General features: G+C 44.8%; 1 protein-coding gene across 1 annotated transcript in view; it reads left to right on the forward strand.

The window, feature by feature from the left end:
* The window catches only part of LOC117884128, a 189,630-nt gene that overhangs the window by 131,322 nt on the left and 33,135 nt on the right, over positions 1–25,173 (forward strand). Inside the window, exons 49-57 of the mRNA XM_034784275.1 lie at positions 9,438–9,611; positions 10,376–10,583; positions 13,672–13,838; positions 15,850–15,962; positions 17,222–17,303; positions 18,669–18,806; positions 22,004–22,166; positions 22,896–23,017; positions 24,744–24,884. Of these exons, the coding sequence (XP_034640166.1) occupies positions 9,438–9,611; positions 10,376–10,583; positions 13,672–13,838; positions 15,850–15,962; positions 17,222–17,303; positions 18,669–18,806; positions 22,004–22,166; positions 22,896–23,017; positions 24,744–24,884 (1,308 nt within the window). The remainder of the gene's footprint in view (positions 1–9,437; positions 9,612–10,375; positions 10,584–13,671; positions 13,839–15,849; positions 15,963–17,221; positions 17,304–18,668; positions 18,807–22,003; positions 22,167–22,895; positions 23,018–24,743; positions 24,885–25,173) is intronic.

Consider the following 25,173-nt stretch of genomic DNA (forward strand, 5'->3'; position numbering starts at 1 on the left):
AGATATCTTGTGGTGCTGCTGGTGCCGCGTCTAGCATGCACATGACCTGACCCCTCCAGTTCCTTCTCAACCATCCTTGGCTGAAGACAGAGCTCTGGGGCAGTGTTCACCACTCTTCCCAAACCTTTAGAAATAGTAGTTTAAATAGTTAGTTAATGAGTTAGAAAGTTATAGTTAGTGTTAGTGTTGTTTAAAATTTTTTTTACTTTACTTCTCCCGAATTTACCCTCCCCGTAGTTTCCCCGCACCATCAGTTAACCGTCAGAGATGCCTGGCTCCCCAGGCTTTAAGTGATGCAGCTCCTGCCGTGAAGCAATGCCCATTTCTGACGGGCACTCATTATGTGTAAGATGTCTCGGGGAGGTGCGTATACCACAAAAATGTGTCCACTGTAGTGACCTGAAGGCGAGAGCCTGGCGCGACTGGGATCTCCGCCTCAAAATGACCTTGAGGAAGAAATCTCTCCAACCTGAGATGGACCCGCGGACCACTTCTCCGGGCACACCCCGCTCAGGGACAGGAGACATGCCTTCCTCTAAAAGACCAAGGAAGAGGGCACAGACCTCTCCGCAGAGAGCACCACAGAAACAATGGCGGTCTCCTGCCAGGTTAATACCCTCGATGCCGACACATGCTTGAGTGAGCACCTATGATGCTCCAGGTACCTCTGGCACAGCCAAGACCCAAGCGAAGGAGATGGAGTTGAGGCACAGATGAAGACATGCCTCCTCCACGGCATGGAGGCACAGATGAAGACATGCCTCCTCCCCAGTGAGGGACTTGGTACAAAGTGTCTCCTCCGGCAACATGCCTCCTCCTCTGGCACCAACATCGCAGTTGGCACCAGTAGAGAAAGCCAAATCAGGACCAGCCACACGATTAAATTGCCACAATACCTGATGGCACCGATGTAGTCACCGACGAGAGCACCCCCATTGGCACCGATGGTACCGCCACCTGAAATGCCACAGAATCTGCTGCAACAGAGAGCCTTGGCTATCTCTTCAGCACCACAGTCCCCTTTGCTCAGTACCGAGGGTTCCCTGAAAATTATAGCGGGGATCCCCAGACTTCTCAGGTAGCTTTACATTTGTCTAGTGAAGAGTATGATGATCATCCAATTTCCTGGTGCAAGTGCTGAAGGAACAACTAGGGGCAGAGCTCTTCTTGACCTGCTCACAAACAGGGAAGAATTAGTAGGGGAAGCAAAAGTGGATGGGAATCTGGGAGGCAGTGACCATGAGATGGTTGAGTTTAGGATTCTGACACAAGGAAGAAAGGAGAGCAGCAGAATATGGACCCTGGACTTCAGAAAAGCAGACTTTGATGCCCTCAGGGAACTGATGGGCAGGATCCTCTGGGAGAATAACATGAGGGGGAAGGCTGTATTTTAAAGAATCCTTATTGAGGCTGCAGGAACAAACAATCCTGATGTGTAGAAAGAACAGGAAATATGGCAGACGACCAGCTTGGCTTAACAGTGAAATCCGTGCTGATCTTAAACACAAAAAAGAGGCTTACAAAAAGTGGAAGATTGGACAAATGACCAGGGAGGAGTATAAAAAATATTGCTAAGGCATGCAGGAGTGAAATCAGGAAGGTCAAATCACACTTGGAGTTGCAGCTAGCAAGGGATGTTAAGGGTAATAAGAAGGGTTTCTTCAGGTATGTTAGCAACAAGAAGGTGGTCAGGGAAAATGTGGGCCCCTTACTGAATGGGGGAGGCAACCTAGTGACTGAGGATGTAGAAAAAGCTAATGTACTCAATGATTTTTTTGCCTCTATCTTCACGAACAAGGTCAGCTCCCAGACTACTGCACTGGGCAGCACAATATGGGGAGGAGGTGACCAGCCCTCTGTGGAGAAAGAAGTGGTTCAGGACTATGTAGAAAAGCTGGACAAGCACAAGTTCATGGGGTCGGATGCGCTGCATCCGAGGGTGCTAAAGGAGTTGGCAGATGTGATTGCAGAGCCATTGGCCATTATCTTTGAAAACGCATGGCGATTGGGGGAGGTCCCGGATGACTGGAAAAAGGCTAATGTAGTGCCCATCTTTTAAAAAGTGAAGGAGGAGGATCCGAGGAACTACAGGCCAGTCAACCTCACCTCAATCCATGGAAAAATCATGGAGCAGGTCCTCAAGGAATCAATTTTTAAACACTTAGAGGAGAGGAAAGTGATCAGGAACAGTCAGCATGGATTCACCAAGGGCAAGTCATGCCTGACTAACCTAATTGCCTTCTCTGATGAGATAACTGGCTCTGTGGATGAGGGGAAAGCAGTGGACGTGTTATTCCTTGTCTTTAGCAATGCTTTTCATAAGGTCTCCCACAGTATTCTTGCCAGCAAGTTAAAGAAGTATGGGCTGGATGAATGGACTATAAGGTGGATAGAAAGGTGGCTAGATCATCAGGCTCAACGGGTAGTGATCAATGGCTCCATGTCTAGTTGGCAGCTGGTATCAAGCGGAGTACCCCAAGGGTCGGTCCTGGGGCCGGTTTTGTTCAATATCTTCATTAATGATCTGAAGAATGGCATGGATTGCACCATCAGCAAGTTTGCAGATGACACTAAACTGGGAGGAGTGGTAGATACACTGGAGGATACAGAGGGACTTAGACAAATTATAGAATTGGGCCAAAAGAAATTTGCTGAGGTTCAACAAGTACAAGTGCAGAGTCCTGCACGTAGGACAGAAGAATCCCATGCACTGCTACAGACTACGGACCGAGTGGCTAGGCAGCAGTTCTGCAGAAAAGGACCTAGGGGTTACAGTGGACGAGAAGCTGGATATAAGTCAACAGTGTGCCTTTGTTGCCAAGAAAGCTAACAGTATTTTGGGCTGTATAAGTAGGAGCATTGCCAGCAGATCGAGAGACGTGATCATTCCCCTCTAGTCGGCATTGGTGAGGCCACGTCTGGAGTACGGTGTCCAGTTTTGGGCCCCACACTACAAGAAGGATGTGGAAAAATTGGAAAGAGTCCAGCGGACGGCAACAAAAATGATTAGGGGGCTGGAGCACATGAGTTATGAGGAGAGGCTGAGGGAACTGGGATTATTTAGTCTGCAGAAGAGAAGAATGAGGGGGGATTTGATAGCTGCTTTCAACTACCTGAAAGCAGGTTCCAAAGAGGATGAATCTAGACTGTTCTTAGTGGTAGCAGATGACAAGACAAGGAGTAATGGTCTCAAGTTGCAGTGGGGGAGGTTTAGGTTGGATATTAGGAAAAACTTTTTGACTAGGAGGGTGGTGAAGCACTGGAATGGGTTACCTATGAGGTGGTGGAATCTTCTTCCTTAAAGGTTTTTAAAGTCAGGCTTGACAAAGCCCTGTGTGGGATGATTTAGTTTGGGATTGGTCCTGCTTTGAGCAGGGGGTTGGACCAGATGACCTCCTGAGGTCCCTTCCAACCCTGATATTCTATGATTCTATGATCATGTGCAGGGGACAGGTACCTTTTCACCACACCACTCATCATCAACGACCGAACGAAGACCATCCTAGAGCCATATGGGGCCCAAGTACCATTACATCCAGATGGCTCAACCGTCGTACGGAGTGCTGTGGATGTACCCACCGATGGCCTTTCCAATGCAATGGGCATATTAGGAACCCTGATGAGCTTACCGGGGCCCCCACTCCAGGTCACCCACGGCTCATAGAGGTGAGCTGAGGTCTAATCCCGCGTCCTCCACCCCGCAGCCAAAGGAGGCTCAGGACATTGGGGATGACACTGAAACAGGCACAGATCAGGAAGTTACATCTCCTGCTCACAATTCCTCCTCCTCCTTGGACGAAGCAATCATGCCACCACCGCTGACCTCGGCAGATGACTTCAAACAGTTCCAGGAATTGTTTAGGTGGATCACCCAAAGCCAGGATAACCCATTGGAGGAAGTTCAGACAAACCAGCACAAACTCGTACAAATTCTACAACTTTCCTCTACTTCCAAGATCACTCTGCCCATCAATTATGCGATTCTGGAACCGGCAGAGACAATTTGGCAGACCCCGGCTTCGATTCTGCCGATATGCAAAAGGGCAGATAGGAACTAGTATTAAGACCCCACCAAAGGGGTGAACTTCCTCTTCTCCCACCTGCCTCCCAACTCCTTCATGTTTGACGTCGCTAATCAACCAGGCAAACAACAACAGTTTTGATCAGCCCCACAAGATAAGGAACACAAGAAGCTCAACTTCTTTGGATAAAAAGTTTACTCCTCAGCGACATTACAATTCAGAGTCACCAATTATTCTGCTCTGTTAGCAAAATATAATTATAACTATGGGAAATTGAGCTCTTTCACTGAGGAGTTTCCAGAAGAGCAACAAGCACAATGCAAGGCCATTCTAAACGAGGACTGTCACTTGCACAGTCCTCCAAGAGTCCTTGAACCTAATTGACATGACAGCCATAATCATGGCCATGACTGTAGTGATGCACCAGGCAACCTGGCTGCAATCCTGGGGCATTCCCAAAGAACTCCAAACCAAGCTCGAAGACCTGCCCTTTGACCGAGAGAAGTTGTTCTTGACCAAGACAGACAAGGATTCTTGAGCCATCCTTCACACTCTGGGGAATCTATATTCCACCTGTGAAGAGAAGACGATACCAACCTTATCAGAGAACCAGAGATTCCCTTTCTATCCGACAACAAAAGCGGCAATACGAGAACCAATGACAACACCAACGGTTGCAGCGACGGAGAGCACCTCAATCTCAATCTCTGCCCAAGCCACAATTTAGAAGTTTTGGTCCTGGATTTGAGAGACCTCTCTCACCAGGCAGTGCTTACCCTATCCATCCCCATGTTTTGGTCATTGCTTTCACTCATTTTACCATATCTGGGCATCAATAAGCGCAGACCAATGGGTGTTGGAGATAGTACGATCCCTTTTACCTCCCAACCACCTACCGTACCCCCTTCCCTGTCTCTCTTCAGGGACCCTTCTCACAAGCACCTGTTACGATAAGATATCAATCATCTTCTACAACTAGGGGCCATAGAACGGGTACTTTGTAATACAAGGGGAAGCGGTACTACTCCTACTACTTTCTGACCCAGAAGAAGAATGGGGGGGGGGGGGGGTGGAGACCTATCTTGGACCTCAGGAAGCTCAACAAGTTCATTTGCACTCAACAAGTTCAAGGTGTTCACACTGGGCATGATCATTCCAGCGCTGCAAAAGGTTGACTGGTTTTCTGCCCTCAACCTCCAAGATGCTTATTTCCATACTACCAAACACCCTGCTCACAGGAAATTCCTGCCATTCACAGTAGGACACGACCATTTCCAGTACAGAGTATTACCATTCAGCCTGTCCACTGCGCCAAGTGTCTTCTCCAAAACTCTAGCAGCAGTAGGAGCACATCTACGCAAACAAGGGATAATGTTCTTCCCATACTTGGACGATTGCCTTCTCAAAGGTCCAACTCAACAAGAAGCACTGGACACAGTCCAGATGATGATCAAACTATTCAGGGATCTAGGGCTACAGATAAATGAATGAAAAACTACTCTAATCCCTGTTCAACAACTGTTGATCTGGGCACATCTAAATGCCATAGAGGCCAAGGCATCCCTACCTCTGAACAGATTCATAACGCTGACAAACCTCATCTCGGAGGTCAGAGTAAGTCTCCAAATACCGGCTCGTACTGTCCTACAACTGTTAGGACACATGGCAGTCACAACGTTTGTGGTACGACATGCAAGACTACATATGCGCTGCCTACAGCGCTGGTTGAGCTCGGTATACACACGCAGCAAGCACAACCTATACAAACAACTTACAGTACCACCCTGTGTCTTGGACTCGCTACACTGGTGGACAAGACCAGAAAACGTATGCCTGTGCATCCTGGTCCAACAGGAACCTCCATCAGTAGTAATCATGACGGACGCCTTGCTGATAGTTAGGGAGCCCACATGCATCAACACATGGCTCAAGGCAAATGGTCTCCTGTGGAGTCTCATTTGCACATCAATTTACTAGAGTTATGTGCGGTACGCAATGCCTGCAGACATTTTCTACCACACATAAGGAACGAATCAGTCTGCATAATGATCAACAACATTGCCTGTACGTTTTGCATCAATCGTCAAGGGGGTGTTCAATCACACTCACTATGCACCGAAGCCATGAAACTGTGGAACTGGTGCATACACCACAACATAAACATTTCGGCCTCCTACCTTTCCAGCTGTCAGAATTTGACGGCGGACATGCTGAGCAGGTACTTTTCTCTGGACCATGAATGGGAAATGAACAGGGAAGTCCTGCAATCCATATTTCACCAGTGGAGCACTCCCCTCATTGACTTGTTTGCATCCCCAACAAACCACAAATGCACAATGTTCTGCTCGAGAGCGGGAATGAGACCATGATCACTGGGGGACACCTTCCTCATCACATGGGATGCACAACTCATGTACACATTCCCCCCGATTCCCCTAATTTCACGTGTGATACACAAGATATGTATAGACAAGGCCAAAGTCATCCTGATAGTCCTGACGTGACCCAAACAGGCATGGTACCCTTACCTGCTATGCATGGCAATATGCGCCCCTCAAGCTTTCCCTTGCTGCTTGGACCAACTGTTTCTGGACAACGGTCACACTCTTGACCTGAATCCAGAGATTCACCTACAAGCATGGCTCCTGCATAGTTCCATCATGGCGAATTAGCCTGCTTGGAACGAGTCAAACATGTATTACTAAACAGAAGGAAAGTGAATGCGCGTAATACTTACCTTCAAAAAATTGAGAGATTCTTCTGGTGTCAAGAAAAACACTTGACAGCCTCCACTTTCCTTTTTATAGAATCACAGAAATATGGAGCTAGCAGGGACCTCGGGAGGTTGTATAGTCCAGCCCCTTGCTCTGAGGCAGGACCAAGTAAACCTAGACCATCCGTGACAAGTGTTTGTCCAACCTGTTCTTAACAACCTCCCTTGGAGGCCTAGTCCAAAGCTTAACTACCCTTATAGTAGGAAGATTTTCCCAATAGCTAACCTAAATGTCCTGCACATTAAGCCCATTACTTCTTGCCCAGCCTTCAGTGGACATGGAGAACAATTGATCACAGTCCTCTTTATAACAGCCCTTAACATATTGGAAGACTGTTATTTGATCTTTCCTAAATCTTGTCTTCTGAAGACTAAACATACCCAGGTTTTCTAACCTTTTCTCATAGGTCAGGTTTTTTAAAACGTTTATCATTTTCGTTGCTCTCCTATGGACTCTCCCCAATTTGTTCACATCTTTCCTAAAGTGTGGTGCCCAGAACTGGACACAGTACTCCAGCTGAGGCCTCACCAATGCTGAGTAGAAGAGGACAATTTCCTCCTGTGTCTTACATACAACAGTCCTGTCCATACACCCCAGAATGATGTTTGACTTTTTTGCCACTTCATCAGATTGTTGACTCATATTTAATTTGTGATCCACTACAACCCCCAGATCCCTTTTCAGCAGTACTACCACCTACTCAGTTATTCCTCATTTGGAAGTTGTGCATCTGATGTTTCCTTCCTAAGTGAAGCACTTTGCACTTGTCTTTATTTTCTCCCTTTCTGTGAAAAACTGAAGCAGCCTGCCCTGCTTCCTCTTTTAAAACTGTCAGCATTTAGGTTTCCTCCCTCACATGCCCCGCACCTGCTGCTGCTCCTGTGCACACACACCACCTGAGATAATGGTGCAGCAGGACAATCTAATCCAAGGCATCATGTACCACCCCATGCAGCACACTGGCGAGGTGTGAGCACAGTCCCCAGGGTATCAACATGCCATGAGCCACTTCAGCAATGCAATATATAGAACTGGACAGGGTTTTATTCATATGGTTTTGGGTTCTTCCGTTTCAACAATATGTAGCTGAAATGAACTAATGAATTAAAAAACTTGAGAACCTTCGTGAGATAGAGACCCATGAAATGGCACCAGCTGCCGATTAACACCATAGCTGCATGGAAGACGTTAGGGTAAAAGCTTACGAATAAATGTCTGGGTTAAATTGGAGAAAGATGAAAAAAATGTGCGGCTTTTGAAATATCTCCAACTACTCTTCTGCAGTAAAGCGGCCTGACGGGAGGAGAGCGTGCCACATAAATACTTGGGAAACGTGGCTTTGAAGCGTGACATTTATTTGCAGAACACCAGGTTCCCTCAGAGGGTTGGGAAGTAAATGGAGAGAACCACACGCCATGTTTATGGGGTAGGAAGCAGAAGCTGAAAACAGTTTAATGCTTCCTCCCAATAGTAGCTCGATCATCGCAGACACCCAGTAAAAGTTTGTCTGGTACTACTGGCTTTTTAACCTAGACAGACAAATGAAAGGTATGCTGTTCATTTATAATACACTATGTCTCTAGAAAATATAATTTATTTTTCTGTTTGTAAACATCACACCTTATGCTTTTAAAAAATTCATAATGTACTAATTAATGAGCAATAATTGCAATTAGCTGTCCTGGCCTCACTATGGTAATATGCTTCTATTTAGTAATATGACATGTACATAATGCCTTTCCTCTCAAAGCGCATCACCCATTATACAGAAGGATCCATCTCCAAATTAAGGCCAACTCTGGGTTGAAACACAACTTGTTTAACAGCATGTAGCAACGCAGCATTTTAGGATGGGAAGAGAGAACAGCTGATGGAATTGAAAATGCAGGAGAAATTTATTTCCTTATTTATTTTTTAAAGTTTCTTTCATACAGTAGGTCTCTGGGCACATGCACAGACATTTGCAAAGCAATACAGAAATGTTTGGATAAACATCAATGCACGGTTTCAATGCTGATTCTATTAATTAAGCTGAAAGGAACAAGGGAAGTGAAGGGGCCACCTCAAGCAAGACTGGCTTTGCCTTACACCCCAAGATTTGGGCTCTGTCAGGGAGAAAATCAATTCCAGAACCAAGAGCCCACCACTATGCCAGCACCTGGGCAATCAGTGACTAAGAATGAGGATGTGTGAGCTGAACTCCCCTGTTGTGTTGATGCACAAGGAGAGAGGCAAACTCTCAAGTATCAGGGCCCAAACCTGCTAGGGCTTTATAAATCAATGTCAATACTACTTGAATTGCACCTGAGAGCAAACAGAGGAACAGGGCACCATGTGTTTAACAATACTGAACAGAAAAACAAGGGGAGAAGAAACAACCAGTCTGGACATGATGGAGGCTGGGAGCACTGAGGTAACCAGAATGTAATTACCCAAATTGGAATTTCATGCTAAACACCAAAGTTAACTTTCCCTTTCTAAAAGTGTCATGTGATCCTTAATGACCCACAAGCTCCTGGGATGTCTCTTTTATACCTCATCTCAAAGATCCATCCTGAACTGAAAAAGGAATCCTGACTAATGAGAGCTCTAACTTTTGTAAACTCACCCTTTTTCATATTGTTGATATTATCACGCACAGGCTACCATTGACCTGAAAGATAGCAAGAGTTTCAGTATCAAAACACTCTATGGTTCTTGCCTGATGGTTCTGGGAGGACAAATCCAAAAGACTGAGGCAAGAACTGACTTGACTGGGAATTTCCAGCACAATTGGCCATGGCTGACACAACTTGGAGTCTCAGCATCAATCCAGGTATTTTTCATTTTAAAATAATTTGATAAATTATTATTTATTATTTGTAATCCAGTAGCACCAAGGAGCTCCAGTCATGGACCAGAACCCTGCTGTGCTAGGCACTGTGCACACACACAACGTAAAGATGGTATCTGCCCCCAAAAGTTTACAATCTAAGTAAGGCCAAAATATGAGCCTTAAGGATGAATTTTCTGGTTTGTGAACCAGACTGTTCCATTTTGATCATTGATAGTATAGCATATACGATGATCAGGAATTTAAAATGCAATGCAAGTCCTGAAGAAATAGATTTTCAGAGCCGTTGCATTGCTCAGTGAGACACAGCACCCATGATTTTAATGGTAATTGTGTACTTCACAGGGAAATATTTCCATAAATGTCCCCTCATGGAATTAAGAGAAAAATCCTTCTGTCTCTAAACTTTGTGTGTGCATACGTCAAGGGTTTATTGTATAATCTTAGTTATATTTTCATCTTTTTATGGGATAAGGTGTAACTTAAGCAATATGTGACATAAAATTGATTCCTACAATTGATTAAACTTAAGTTAAATGGCAGTTCATTCCAATGGATCTATTTGATACTAGAAATGTTAATCGATAACGAATGAATGGGTTAAAGCTCTGCTATTTATGGGTCAATTTTAGTAACAATTATAGATAAAAGTAACTTTTCCTTCTGCTGTCCTTCTCTGAAAAGGAACAGGCCAGGATATTGTTTTTGAATGTCTGTTTTCAGTACTTATACATATCTTTTATCAGATGGTTGTATCCCTTCAAAGATTAAATTCCACTCAAGGGAGACGTGTGCAAATTGTGGCTGGAGAAACATCAGTCACGTACACAGTTAACTCTCGTTACGTTGGCCAGCAAATGGAAATTTTCTGCCAAAGTGTACATAACAGTGAGGTACTACTGACATTTGGCTACCCTAAGGCGACCAATCTGACTCTTGTGTTACAGAAACTAGGTAGGATGCTGTTTTTTTCGCAGTCTTTTTATGCAACAGGACTTTGTGGTTGTTACTACTGTTTGTGTAATTATTTGCAAGTTGATTCGCTGTGTGCCACCGATACTGTCTAAAAAGTCAGTGTTTCCTTTCTCCAGTAAAAATGGTAGCACTTAAAAATGTGTATGTCATGAGATGAGTTAGATATATTATTTTTTGTATTCCAGTTGAGGTCAGGGCCCCATTGTGCTAGGTGCTGTACAAACACAGTGCAAAACACTAGTCTCTACCCCAAGAGCTCACAATTTAATTAGACAAGATTGATAAAGTGTGGGAGAAAGGTCAGCATTATTGCTGTGTTATAGATGGGGAAATGAGGGGCACAGATGGAAAATAACTTGCCAAGGTCACACCGAGTAACTGCGGTAGCGCTGGGCATTGAACCCACATCTCCTGAGTCCCAGGTCAGAGCCTTAACCCCAAGAGGACACTCACTCTACCACAAATTGCTTCACGTATAATTTTGTTTTCAGCTTCCAATCAGCTTTTACAGGCTATTTTAGCTATTTGAAATCAATTCCGCAGTTCTGGAATCATTAATGCCATGAAAGATGAGTCTCTAGGGGTTTTTTTAAGCAGTCAAACTATTGCACATATGTCTCCATCACATATATTCTTTCCCTTTATGTAACAATGAGAAGAACTGAGATACAAGGCAAACATTGACCAATTAATGATCAACCTGGTTAATGGCCGGCCCGTCGTCATCTGTTGCATACCCCCCCCCCAAAAAAACCCCAAAAAACACCACTTGCAGCATGAAATTCTCCCTACCTCCCCAAAATAGCAGTGCATCCAATAGTGATGAGATTTCCATTTGGAGTTTAGTAGGAGGGCCCTGACCACAGGGAACCAATGCAGTTTTGCTGTATGCAGGGGGGAAAGTAGGATTGGGAGCCACCACAAAGGGTGCAGAAACCAACCACTGTGTGCAGCGGCAGAGCACAGGTCCAAAGGGATTTACAGTGCAGGGTTTATTTGTCAATACGGATGACAGGGACTCTGTTGGAGCACACATTGCTGCAGTCCTGGCAACAGAGCATAGGTGGAGGGAAAGGTTCCTTCCCTCAAGCCCATATGGAACTCCTGAGCGTACAGCCCAGTTATTCAGGCCACACACCATCACTAACATTTGCCTCATAATGCTTAGATAAAATGAAAGGGCCATTGACACTAATAGCATGTGCTGGTTCCTACTCATCTCCCCCTGCCCTTCTTTCCATGGGGATCCCGGGTATCTCTCGGGCAAGGAGTCTCCCCCTCTCTTACTCACACAGCTGGTGTTGCTAGGAGTCGAATTCTTGGCAGACTCCCCTGTGCTCTGCTGTACAGGAACAGATTTCTTTGTGCTGGGTTGCCAACACTGTTTGGCCCAGCTGCCCGTCATCTGGACGGGGGCATGGCCAGGCCAAATTTGAGTGGCGTTGCAACCCTGTGTGCTGGGTACCACTGCATTGGAGTGGTCAGGCCCTGGCCTCTGGCTCTGGGGCCTACAGAACTTTGAGCAAGGCAAAAGCCTAGGGGCAGAGGTGGCACAAACTGCCCCTGCCCCACCCCAGCCCTCTCAGTTGGCACCACTGGTCTAAACCTGGTCTCTGCACCAAGAGCAAGTAAGCAGGCTTGACCTAGGTGAATTGGCCAGCAGTTGTGTATGAAGGGTTATAGTAGTCTCCATGGCAACCGTAAACCTTACCACCATCACATGGCTTGGCCTGTGGATCTGCTTAGGTGCAGACAGAGCCACTTGCCAGCCTGCCCTCCAAACATAAACACAGAAGGGGCCACCACAGCTGCATGGCACTAGAGGTTGCAGACCTTATCTCCATCTTCACTTCTTATCTCCCACTGCAACAAGTGTCTTTTGTGCCCAAATGGAAGAATGGTCACATTTAGGTAAACTCTGTGTGATGTAAGGAACCCACAGTCATGTAAGCACAGATGTCATGGAGGTCAGCAGGGACAAAGCCAATACTTTCAGTACCAATAGCTAAAGCCCTACTACTTAAACAAAAGGTAATAATAATTAATGGAGATATCCCATCTCCTAGAACTGGATGGGACCTTGAAAGGTCATCAAGTCCAGCCCCCTGCCTTCACTAGCAGGACCAAGTACTGATTTTGCCCCAGATCCCCAAGTGGCCCCCTCAAGGATTGAACTCCTAACCCTGGGCTTAGCAGGCCAATGCTCAAACCACTGAGCTATCCCTCCCCTGCCCCCCAAGGTGTGACTCCATTAGCTGTTAATAGGTGCTCACTCTTACTTGACCCAGTCACTAAAGAAAGACTCAAAAAGAACAGGAGTACTTGTGGCACCTTAGAGACTAAGAAATTTATTAGAGCATAAGCTTTCGTGGGCTACAACTCACTTCTTCGGATGCATACAGAGTGAAACATATAACATATATATAACATATATATATATATAAACATATAAAGAAAGACTGGATCACAAGCCAGCATACTGCATGCCTCTCCACATTTTTGTCTGCTTCTCTAAAGCTTTTCTGGGTTTCAGGTTCCCCCCTTTTTCCCTCCTGTTTTCCCATCTCCTTTTATGTCCTTTTTCCATTTTGCTACTGAAAAAGTGGGAGTGGAAGGGGGAAAAAGTACAAAACATTTAATTTGAAATATTATGATCTCTGTTTGTAATAGAGGGGCGTGACTGACCTCAAAACAGGTCTTATTTGCTAAAGAAAACTATACCAGTATGCTGGGTGGTATAAAAACCATGTGTATTGACAGACAATAAAGCCCTGATCTTGCAGAGCACATTGTGTCTAACTTTTAAGTATGCAACTGGTCTCATAGGAGTCCATCTTAAATGCTTTGCTAGATCCTGGCTTAATATATACAAACGCAATTAAAGAAGCCAGTATTTGGGCTCAGCAAACCCAAGACCACAGCCCATGCCATTCTAGAGTGTCTAATGTTTTATGGCTTTACTCAAAAGGTGCATATTCACTGGCACTTTTGGTTTTGTATAAGCCTGCACTGAATGGAATGGAGCCCATTAAAATGGCACGATTAATGTTATGTTCATTGCTTTTAGAAAACAAAGCCAAGACAACCTTTGAAATTCAATATGATGACAAATATATAACTCTGAATATGGATGTTGTTACTGACTTTGAACTGTATGATACATTTGAACTGATGGCAGAGGTAAAACATTCAATAACTGTTCTCAAGCATCTGGGACTTCCCTTCATGATTAAGGTAATAAAACATAGATAGATAGCTTTGTGTGCTTTGATTAGAGGAGTGTATTGAGTTACCATGGATAATAATTCTAATTTTAGTTACACTGGCACGAATCCATTGTAACTTCAATGGCAGTACTCCAGATTTAGAATGGTGTAGGTGAGAGCAGGTCTTGGCTTAGTGTACCCAAATATTTATTTAATATAAATAAATATCATGCAGAGCTAACAGTCCACTTCCAAGTAAATCCAGTAGGTAGTAGAAATTTCTGTTCTTACATGGTTAAACATGCACTTCAAAAAGGAGCAGATTTAAAATAAGCCATGGTGATCACATTTTCTAATGTGAACAGATTCTTAGCAAACCAAAAAGACTTTACTAAAAACAGCTTTATACACACAACCCTGACATAGAATTCCTGTGTTTTGGTTTAAGTCATTTGTAACACTTCAGCAGGGACGTTTGACCAGATGCAATGACTGTCGCACGTTTCACTGCCTCTCGCCATACTCAAGTTTACTATTCAAGCAATATTTTGAAGTTTCCAAGCCACCCACAAGGGGTCAGCAAAGACTGCACACATTCATCTCTTGGGAAGGGTACTGGCTGGAATGTCTCCTTACCGTCTGATGGGTAATGCATAGAAGCAGTACTAGAAAGCTCCTGATGTAGCCTCCTACCTGAGATGAGATAATATGTAGCTAGGAGACCGATTAGATTAAGGTACATTCTTCTTAAAATAAATATTAGATCCATATTAGATCCTCATATTATCAATGTAGAAATTAATATTAAGTATTTAATACCAACATCTTACTAAAGAGGACAGGAACTACCCTCTTGCTTTTCCCACCTTGAGATCTATTATTGTAACGTCGTATCCTCTAACGTCGTATCCTCTAAAAGTCTCCATGAGAAAAGGAAGAGCACTGAGAGGCTGACTCCTTCAGTGCTTTATGCATGTAGGAAGCATGGGTGTAATCCAGAATTACTGAGCACTCCAGCGACGAGCTAAGTGCCCTCAGCTCTGCTGACTCAGCATACATGACACATGCTGACTTCAGTGGCAGCTGAGGGTATTCAGTACCATGAGGGAGAATTCAGCACCTTGTTCATGGACACAGTAGTAATGTAGTACAGCTCTGGAGTGCATCAGAGTGTGGTACAAATGAGGTTAAGGGAGTTAAGCCTGCATTGTCTGTTTCAATATGATTAACTATGATAATCAAGGGATCCAGGTGGAAAATGGGGGGAATCTACTTCTAAACCAACCTGTTCAAAAATATGTAAGTCAGCATTATAACTACGAAGGCAGGAAATACCATTTAATATGACTTAAGTCTCCCGCAGTTCCACTATAGCTCAGTGTTAAAGTCACCAACTATTAAATCATTAAATGTGAGCAGTAGAGTATTCAGCAAATACGCTGCTTTGTTAAAGCGGAGACACTTTGTAGAGCTGTGTCGGTTTCCACAAACCTTTTGTGGGAGACACTGGTTCAAGTCTCTGCTCTGCCTGATTTGGGATGAAAACATTTGCGCTGAATCAGACAGCAGCAATTTGAACATGGACTTCCCGCCTCCCAAGGCCAGTGCTCGAACCACCAGGCTACAGTGAGACTGACTGACACACGCACACTCCCACTTTCATTAAATCATTCAGAAGGTTTGTTCATGGAATGAAAACAAATGTTGAAACCTTGAAAGCTGCCACAAAGCAGAATTATCATCTGCTGGTCAGCTCTTTACTTCTTTGCCCAGCACTTTAAGATACGTTAAAGCAACATCAAGACTTGGGCAACTCTGAGGAACATTGCAAGGGCACACAACCCATATAACTTATTGTGAAGAGCTAAAAGACCCTGCATGTTTTACTGTGTTGTATAATGGGGCACTTTGCATTTGGCTTTGCTTTAGTTAGCAGCTCCAACACAATAGCTTTAGAGACTAGCCTTGTACCAGAGAGCCTTGTAGTGAGAGACTGCCCTTTACTCATTCTGTTTGCCGTCTTTCTGTTTACTCCCCAGATAGCATTCCTCAAAGTCCTGACTGCAAATGAAATTGAAGGCTCTCTGAAGTTGACCTGTGAACCAAATACAAACCTCTCAGTCACCATCACTGTGAAAAATGAACAGCAAAGGTGAGAGGGTGATTTGGGTAATTGTAAAGATTCAGTTAGGCTGGTGAGATCACAGAAATACAGTTAAGGCCTTATTAAATGGCCCAAATACTAAGGAAGTGGATAATAAATCCTTAAATAAAATACACAGCCCTAATAAACAGGCTGTTAGCTCAGGGAAATGTATGCAGGTCTGAAGAATGGTATCAGTCCATTACTGCTGGTGATGGGAAAATTTAGCAGGCATGGTCTGCTGTTCCCCTCGCCTGCTCCAAACACAGGGGTTTGGGAAAGTAGATGCATGTTTTGTACTAGCCTCTTGACCACCCGCCGCGGCGTCCAACATTTCTATGAAGAAGCTGTGGTATGGAGAGTAAAATCCCTCTGCAAGAAATTTCCACTTCCCTACTTAACCATGCAGGAGAGAGGCAGCATTTCCATGGAGTTTTGCCATTGTATTCCTTTGGAGGTGACCAGACGACTGAGGTTCTGACCCAGCAAAGTACTTAAGCATGTGTTTTAACTCCCATTAAAGTCACTTCAGCACAGTTAAACTTCAGTAAAAATAGTGAAGACTTCCTGATTCTTCTAATTTGGGGGCACACTGATGCATAACACTTGTGGTATTTACGGTGTTTATTTCCAGAATTCTTCTAAAACTTTTCAAGGATGTTCTAAGAAAGAGTAATAGAAAAGTGATTCACTTCAGAGGGATTAGATAGAAGATATCATAATAGAAAGGACTTGGAAAGACTAATGCACGAGCTTCTGAGCTCTTTAAAGGGTCTAAGAGAGGTTGTATTATTTTGGCTCTTGAAATTCTGGAATATTACTCATGTATTTCAGTATATTCCAGCCAGGGACCTTTGCACTAAGAACTCATTCACATTTAACTAGAATTCTGACAATAGCAAATTTTCATCTGGAAACAATGACTGAATATATTAATAGCCCCATATTCCCTAGTACAAGTCCCATGTTCAAACCAGTGATGCGCATGTGATACAATCTAAAAAAATCATATTCCTATATACTGGGCCAAATACTTCCTTGGAATGCACATCTTCCATAGAGGTCAGAATTTGTTGTTTCATTTCTTTTGCCTTGAACAAGTCTATTAAGTGCAATTCAGAATTCACAAGACTGGTAGATTCAGAGGCTTATGCAGTGGCACTCACGTATCCCAGCAGTGGTTTGGACCCTTTTGAGTGTTGTGTTCCAGTGACTCAGGGGTAGTTTTAGAAATATTTTTGTCCAAACAATGTATTTCTTTCCTCTAGTGAAGAACTGAATATAAAAGCCCTACAGAATGTCCCCTTCCTTCTTCAGTACTTCCCCAGCACAGCTGAACTTTCTTCAAAGGTAACTATCTACAGGTTATCCACCCTCCATGTCTTTTGCTACACCCATCTAATTTTTCAAGATTCTAACAGCAGGATTTTTAGCACTAACTGCTATTAATTTTTTATTATTGGTGCTTTTTTTGGCACAGCATGTTTCCAAGATGCTGGATATGTTCCAAATCAATATTATCAGCATTCCTAACACAATAGGAGGGATTCATTTATATCCGTAGATTCCACTTCCTAAGCACTGGATAAAGCAATGCCAGAATTTTGTATCCATAAAGATTTTTTTTTGCAGTCCCAAAGCTGTATTATGTTGGTTATTTAAAAAAAAAACAACAATGGTCAGTGAGGAAACTGTTCTGGAAACTGGCTAGTAGCAGTGGGTGTGGAATACAAAAGCAAAGTGGGAGAAAAGGATAACATGGTCATTTGTCCACAGGAGACAACTTGTGTGTGAGTATTTATTACCAGAGTAACAAAGCGTAATTCCTTATGTGTAAGGCTATGTTTTAGTCACAGGTACTTTTAGTAAAAGTCATGGACAGGTCACGGGCAATAAACAAAAATTCACAGCCTGTGACCTGTCTGATTTGGGCCAGAGGGGGTGGGGGTGTGCTCTGGTGGGGAGGTCCGAGGTGCCGCAGGTGCTGGCAGGGGAGGCCCGGGACCCCCAGCTGGTGCTGGGGCAAGAGATGGGAGGCTGGGGGGAGGGCGAGGGGAAGGCAGGTGGCGCACGGCCTGGGATCCCTGCTGGTGCTGGGGTGGGGGAAGAGTTGGCAGGGCTGGCAGGCTCCCTACCTGGCTACATATGTCCCTGCAGCTCTTAGGGGGAGGGGTGGCCAAGGGGGCTCTGCACGCTGCTCCTGCCACAAGCGCTGGCTCCGCAGCTACCATTGGCCGGGAACTGCAGCCAATGGGAGCTGCAGGAATGGCACCTGCAGACGCGGGCAGTGTGCGGAGCCCTCTGGACCATCCCCCTAGGAGCTGCAGGGACATGCTGGTGGGAGCCAGGGAACCCCTCCCACACCGAGGTAAGCACCCCTGCACCCCCACCCATAGCCTTGAGCCCCCTCCTACACACCCAAACTGCTGCTGCTGGCCCAGGGGCTTCCCGACTCGAGCAGCCCCTGAGCCAACATGATCACGGAGATCATGGAAAGTCACGGAATCTGTAGCCTCCGTGACAGACACACAGCCTTACATATGCGTAGCATTGAGAACAGAGTTCGTTTTGTAACCTTACATGCTACAATATGAATGTAAGAAAGAAAATGACAAATCACATCCACCTTTCCATGCAATATTACCTGCCACAGAAACAAGAGTCTGAATCTAATTAAGTCAGTTTTCTCTTTCACTTTAACTGCAATTCCTGTAGGTAAATTACTCCATGAAGGAAGCAGAAGGTGGGTTCTCTATCAGGATGGAAAAAAAGGATTTCCATCTTACAACTAAGTTAACTTTCACTGGGACCAGCTACAGAAAAGTCATTGAAATGATGCACACAGTACCCCAGGTTGGTACCATCAGCTAAATAGCCACTATCATTTTGTGTTCATGCTCAGGACTAACCCTGCTCCTATTGGAGCCATTAGGAGTTTTGCTATCAACTACATTAGCAGCAGGAGCGGGCCTGTAGTATTCTACGGATCACAGTTAGTTTAGTTTAGTGTCCAACAATGTAACCACTGTTTGGTTTGGGGTTTGTCTGCACATGCATATACATAGTACACACTATATACAAACACATGCTGTAGAGAAAATGTTGTAATATATTTAAAATTGAATATTGGCCAACTCTTGCTACACAGTTACCACACATACTTCCTAGTCTAAGTAGAGAAGAAAACTGTGAAAACTTCTTATACCACTGTTTGTAGTAACTGCTTGTGCAAACGCTGGATATTTTTTTTTTAAATGGTGACATTGTGGTGCAATAGAGAGAATACCCTGGCCTAATATGTGTGGTCAGCTAGAGATGGCAGAGTATGCAATAAGTGTACGAAAACAGATATTGTAAAAAGGTTACAGTACTTTACTGTGTATGTTTGGTTACAGTAGAGAGAGTAGGATAGTTGACAGCAGACATGCACTTTCATTTATATAATGGTAGTAAATAAAAGCCTCAGTGAGGGATCAGGGTTCCATTGAATTCAGGGGTGGCTCTAGGCACCAGCAAAGCAAGCAGGTGCTTGGGACGGCCCATTTGCAGGGGCGGCAGGGATCCAGCATGGGGCCCTGGGAGCTGTAGTTCCTTGGTTAGCTCCCTGCCTATAGAGCCAGCCCTGGAGCAGGGAAAGAACTACATTTCCCAGCATTCAGCATTTCCTTGGCTGCTATCAACAGGAAAGGGATGGGGAGGGAGTGAGGTAGCTGAGACCTCATGCTGCAGCTTGCTGTGAATGGAGAGCTGCACAGTGAAGGGTAGGGATACCGTAGTTTAACATTCAAAAAAAGAGGACACTCCACAGGGGGTAGCCCTGCCCTGCCCCCATCCACTCCCTCACAATTCCCACCCCCTGACTGCCCCCCCACAGAAACCCCAACCCATTCAACCCCCCCCTTCTCCTTGTCCCCTGATCACCCCCTCCAGAGACCCCTGCCCCAACCACCCCCCAGGACCCCACCCCCTATCTAAGCCCCCCTGCTTCTTGTCCCCTGATCGCCCCTTCCCGGGACCCCTGCCCCTAACCACCCCCTGGGACCCCACCCCCTATCTAAGCCTCCTTTCTCCTTGTCCCCGACTATCCCCTCCTGAGACCCCACCCTAACTGCCCCCCCTAGAACCCCACCCCCTACCTATCCCCTGACTGCCCTGGCCCCTATCCACACCCCCGTCCCCTGACAGACCCCCAGGACTCCCACGCCTATCCAACCACTGCCTGTCCTCTGACTTCCCCCCCCCAGAACCCCGACCCATCTAACCCCCACTGCTCCCTGACCCTGACTGCCTCCCTGAACCTCCGCCCCATCCAACCCCCTGTCCCCTGACTGCCCTGACCTCTCTCCACACCCCTGCCCCCTGACAGACCCCCAGGACTCCCACACCTATCCAACCGCTGCCTGTCCCCTGACTGCTCCTGCAGAACCCCTGACCCATCCAACCCCCACTGCTCCCTGCCCTGACTGCCTCCCTGAACCTCCGCCCCATCCAACCCCCCTGCTCCCTGTCCCCTGACTGCCCCGACCCCTCTCCACACCCCCACCCCCGACAGGCCCCTCCAGAACCCCCGACCCATGTAACCCCCCCAGCTCCCTGTCCCTTGACTCCCCCCGGGACCTCCTACCCCTTCTCCAACCCCTCATCCCCCTTACTGTGCCGCTCAGACCAGCGTGTCCGGCTCCGCACGGAGCCCGACACGCTGCTGCCGGCTTGGTGCGCTGATGTTGCAGAGGAGGGGCTCTGGCTGCTGGAGGTCCCATGTGGGCGGCTCAGTCTGGCTGAGCCGCCCTGTCAGCCGCACCACGCTCTGCATTGGGAGGGAAATCCCGAACCTTTTCAGAGTTTTACAAATTCCTCCTGGATGGCCATTTCAAACTGAAAAAGCCGGACATGTCCGTGAAAATACGGACGTATGATAACCCTAGTAGTATGCCCAAGGAGTAGGCTTTGGCCCAGATATCCCTTTCAGAAGACTTCCCCAGACTGGATTAGGGATACTGGTGTGACCTCACCTTGCAGCCCCCAAAGAAGGAATTGGGTGGACTAAATGGATAGTGCCCCTCTCTATCTGAAGCCTAGCAAGGGAGGTACGTAGATCCCACTAGAATTTAAAATGAAAAGTAAGGGAGGGGAGGCTCTACTAGGGGACCTGGACAGCTTTAGATACAGTACCAGGCACATAGGAGGATTTCCACTTCTGAGCCATGGAAGCAGAAATTGACTTTTCCTTTCCAGATGTAGCTAATATTCAGAAAGGGAATCTAGCACCTGCCTTCCAGATTTGAACACCTCAAAATTCAGGAGTGCTCAAGCTCAACTTGGGCAGCTGTTACTTCATTTCTCCCAAATAAAATATACTGATCCACTGTAACTTGCTGTAGGAAAAAGTAGGATAAAATTGAGCAAGAAATGCTTCCCAGTGGTTATTAGGACTGGAATTGCTATTTTCAACAGCCATTGCCATTTTTTTTGTTTTATTTGTTTAAAAGGAAGACAGTGATATTGTATTGGCAAATTCCCCATAGAAACAAAGAGTGGAAGAAAAGAATAATAAAGGCACCTCAACTTTTCCTCATTTATGTAGGCCAGTCTTATAATATGCATCCAGATATCCTCCAATCACACAAGCTGAAAATCGTTCCACTTTACTGCAGTTCTGTAACCATATGGGAACCAATCCTGTCTGTGTTCTGTGCACATCCAAAATTCCTGCTGAATGACTCGTCCTGGGAGCGAGTTACCAGTGACCCAGTGCTGGGGCGGAAGGAGGGTGAAGGTGGGCGGGGGGGAGCCCAGGGCTGGGGCGGGGGGGGGTGGGGGGTGGGGGGGGGGAAGAGCCCAGGGTTGGGAGGAGGGGCAGCCAAATTTTTTTTTGCTGGGGGCAGCAAAAAACCTAGAGCCAGCCCTGATTGAATTGACACCATACAAACATTTATTTAATAGATGACTACTGGCCCCAGTGAATTCAATCCCAAATTACATATTTTAGATTTTTCTGTCTCCGAAGCCCTGGTTTTTAATGGTTTCCTCCCCCCCCCTTCTATTTTCAGTTAAAAATTCTTCCAAGGCAGCTTGTGTTCATGACGGTTTACCAAAAAAGTAACAGAACTCATTTGTTGAGACACATTGTGCTGTGGGACTGCAAGGAGGTAAAAGTAACAGGCACTTACACTGGACTCTTCCCAAGGTTATCTGGAGGTCATGACATTAAGGGTAGGTTTCTCAAATTTCTAGGAAGCCTTGATAGCAGAAAATAAAGGAAACTTAAAAGTGAAGGACACAAAAGCTGGTTATCTAAATATTTTAATGCCAGATAGGTTCAAACATTTGGGGATCAATCCTAGAGATCTTGCTCAGGCAAAGTTGCCAATGAATTCAAGGAATAAGGACTTCAAGATTGGGTCCTTTGTTTCTATCCTTTGGGATGAGACTGTAAAGCGAGCTAGGTTATTTCATATGGCCTTCTTCAGAAACTGCTTGTAGTAAATTACATTCCACCAAGGCAGTCCAGGAGCCCCAGGGGCATTATGCACATTGCTTTGTGGTGTTCTCCCTAGGGCAGTGGCCTTCTACCGCTCCCACCTTCCTAAGGGATCTGTCTAGAAAGACCATCTAGCCCCCCGATGCTGAGATTTCTTCATTTGAAAATAACAAACTTTCCTGGTGTTCCCTATGGGAATTTCTTCTGAGCAGATGTCACCATTTTAATTAATGCATGATTGATTTATTAGTAAATAGAGAATTTTTCCACCTTCTGTGATTCAGTAGAAATCAACACATGGCGCAAAAAAATTATTTTATAAGAAAAAGATATTCTTGCTAAGTGCCAAATGTTGTCCTTGTCTTCTTGAGGTGCTATGGCATGTGCCCTGTCACTAATTAAAAGTAACAGAAAACCAGCACGGTAATCTGAAGTTAATCTGTTTGAACTCTTTCTTTTAGTGGAGTTTTTCCATCCTCTCTCTATCCCTTTTCCCTGGCATTCCAAGGTCAACCTGTATGTGGAGCATTCAACACACAAGCATCAGGATGACATCACCATTGGTTGGAACAACAAGGACCAGGTAAAACAGCACATAGCACAGCAGAGATTTGTAGAAGACTAAATGAGACAGAAAGATAGTCAAGGAATTTGAGAAGGAGAAAAACTGTAGACTTATTAAGATAACTTTGAAAAACTACGAATGTGGAGCAGTCCTTATTCTTAGTGGGGCTACTTAAATGCAGTGCCTTTTATCGTGTGCAACATCCTACATACAGCAACCCTACAAACTGCTTTACAAAGAGAGGCAACCAAAGGCTAAATGGAAATGGTCCAGAGTAGAAGACTATAGGAATTTCAACCCAAAATTAAAGGGCAAAAAACAGCTGTTCATAACATGCAGGCCAAGATTGGAGGAGCAAATGACCAGGATGAGGCAGAGGATGGATATAGGGTCAAAGAGGTAGAATGGAGAAAGTCTTTGGGGAATTTCAAAGACAAAAAAAGAATTTTGAATTAGGTGAGAAGGCACTGAAGTGGGGGAGGTGGTTGTAAGGGATTAAGAGATTGTTTCTTTCAATGAAGTGGGTCAGATTCATACTAACAGGAGTTAGACAATAAATACCCCAAGTGGCAGGCATTTTTAGCATCAGTGACTTCATTACAGCCTTTTCTTCTTTGATTTCTCCTAATTAGCAATAAGAATGATACATTTGGCATAAGATGTCTAATACATTTTACACTGTAATAGGTAAACCAGTTTCAGTTTTTAAAATAAAGGAGCAAATCTGCCTTTAAAAATAATTGGTAAAGTAAAGGACCATAATTTAATCAGAATCATCTCAGTTATAACATAAAAACATGGATGAATAGTTGAGTTCATATCAAGCTCTGACTTAAAGCAATTTGTGTATACTCTGAATTTGGATCAAAGGTATAATTGCCAACATACTGAGGCACTAAACAAGTTATTACACTGGCATAATGTTACTCAAGACAGGTATATTTCAAAGAGTATTATTTTCTTAATGATGGGAAGGGGAAAAGTAAAGTATAAAACTCATTACCGTAACAGAAAATGAATTTGCCTCCATAAAGAGTCAAGCTTCCCTTAGAGTAATAATGTACAAGCACCAAAATCCCAAATGAAATGTAGAAGAGGAATATACAGGGAACCCTTCAACCACTGCTGAAATGTATGCTGCCATTTCCATGTGTGGTCTGTGATGTTAAACAGTTCTCGCATAACACTACACAAGTTAGACCCCAATTCTGCATAACTTATGCATATACTTAAACTTCACATGCCATGGGAAGTCTTCTTGAAGCCAATGGAACTGCTCGCAGTGCTTAAAGTTAAGTGCGTATGTAACCCACACACCACCTGGGTATGGTGTTCTGTCCCATCTAGTGGCACTGAGACCACTTAGAGAAAGATTTAATGAGTCTGCTCTACAGTCTTAGCTAAAAGCCATGGCTTTTAGCTCATGCAGTAGAGGCTCATGTATTTAGCCCCAAAGGTCCTTGGTTTCATCCTGCCTGTTGACGACCGGGGTCTGTTGGTGTTACATATACGTAAGTCTTTGCAGGATCATGGCCTTACTGCACTGGTAAAGAGAAATGCTGCATCCTGCTGAAACCACAGAGAAGATTTAGATAGTAAGAATGCTCTAAAATTGACTTCTAGGGCTCAGCATGTCATTCATGTGAGTAAAAACTACAAACCCAGCTTTATGTTGGATATCCCAGTTCAGTGCGTGTAAGGAGTTTTGTTGCTCATGCCACTTCTGTTTGTTGATGTTGCCCAGGTATTAGTTTCATCTTCCCTGAAATTTGGAAAAGAGCATGTAAAGTACCGAGCCACTGTCGTGCACCCGTTTAATTTCACCTTGAGGCAACTGGAGGTCAGTTCCCTGTCTGAAAGAAAAGGTGGAAAGTACAACCAGCAGGTACGATAATGGGAGGTGCTGCAAATTAAATAATATCTATAATAATATATTTATACTGTATCCTTCATTTCCAGAGTCGTATACAGTGGTCACCATTATACAGCTGTAATTTACCAAACATTGCTGTGTCCTAGTGTCACAGATACCTCGATTATTTCCTTTTCTAAGTATAGACACATAACTGCTTTATCAGATACCCTTGCATGTAACTCTTGGGAACTGATAACATTTTACTGATGTTCAGTGTACATATCACACTTTGGAGGGCACAGCAGTGGGGGGGTCAAAT

Source organism: Trachemys scripta, chromosome 10 (genome assembly GCF_013100865.1).
Source record: "Trachemys scripta elegans isolate TJP31775 chromosome 10, CAS_Tse_1.0, whole genome shotgun sequence".
NCBI lineage: Eukaryota > Metazoa > Chordata > Testudines > Emydidae > Trachemys > Trachemys scripta.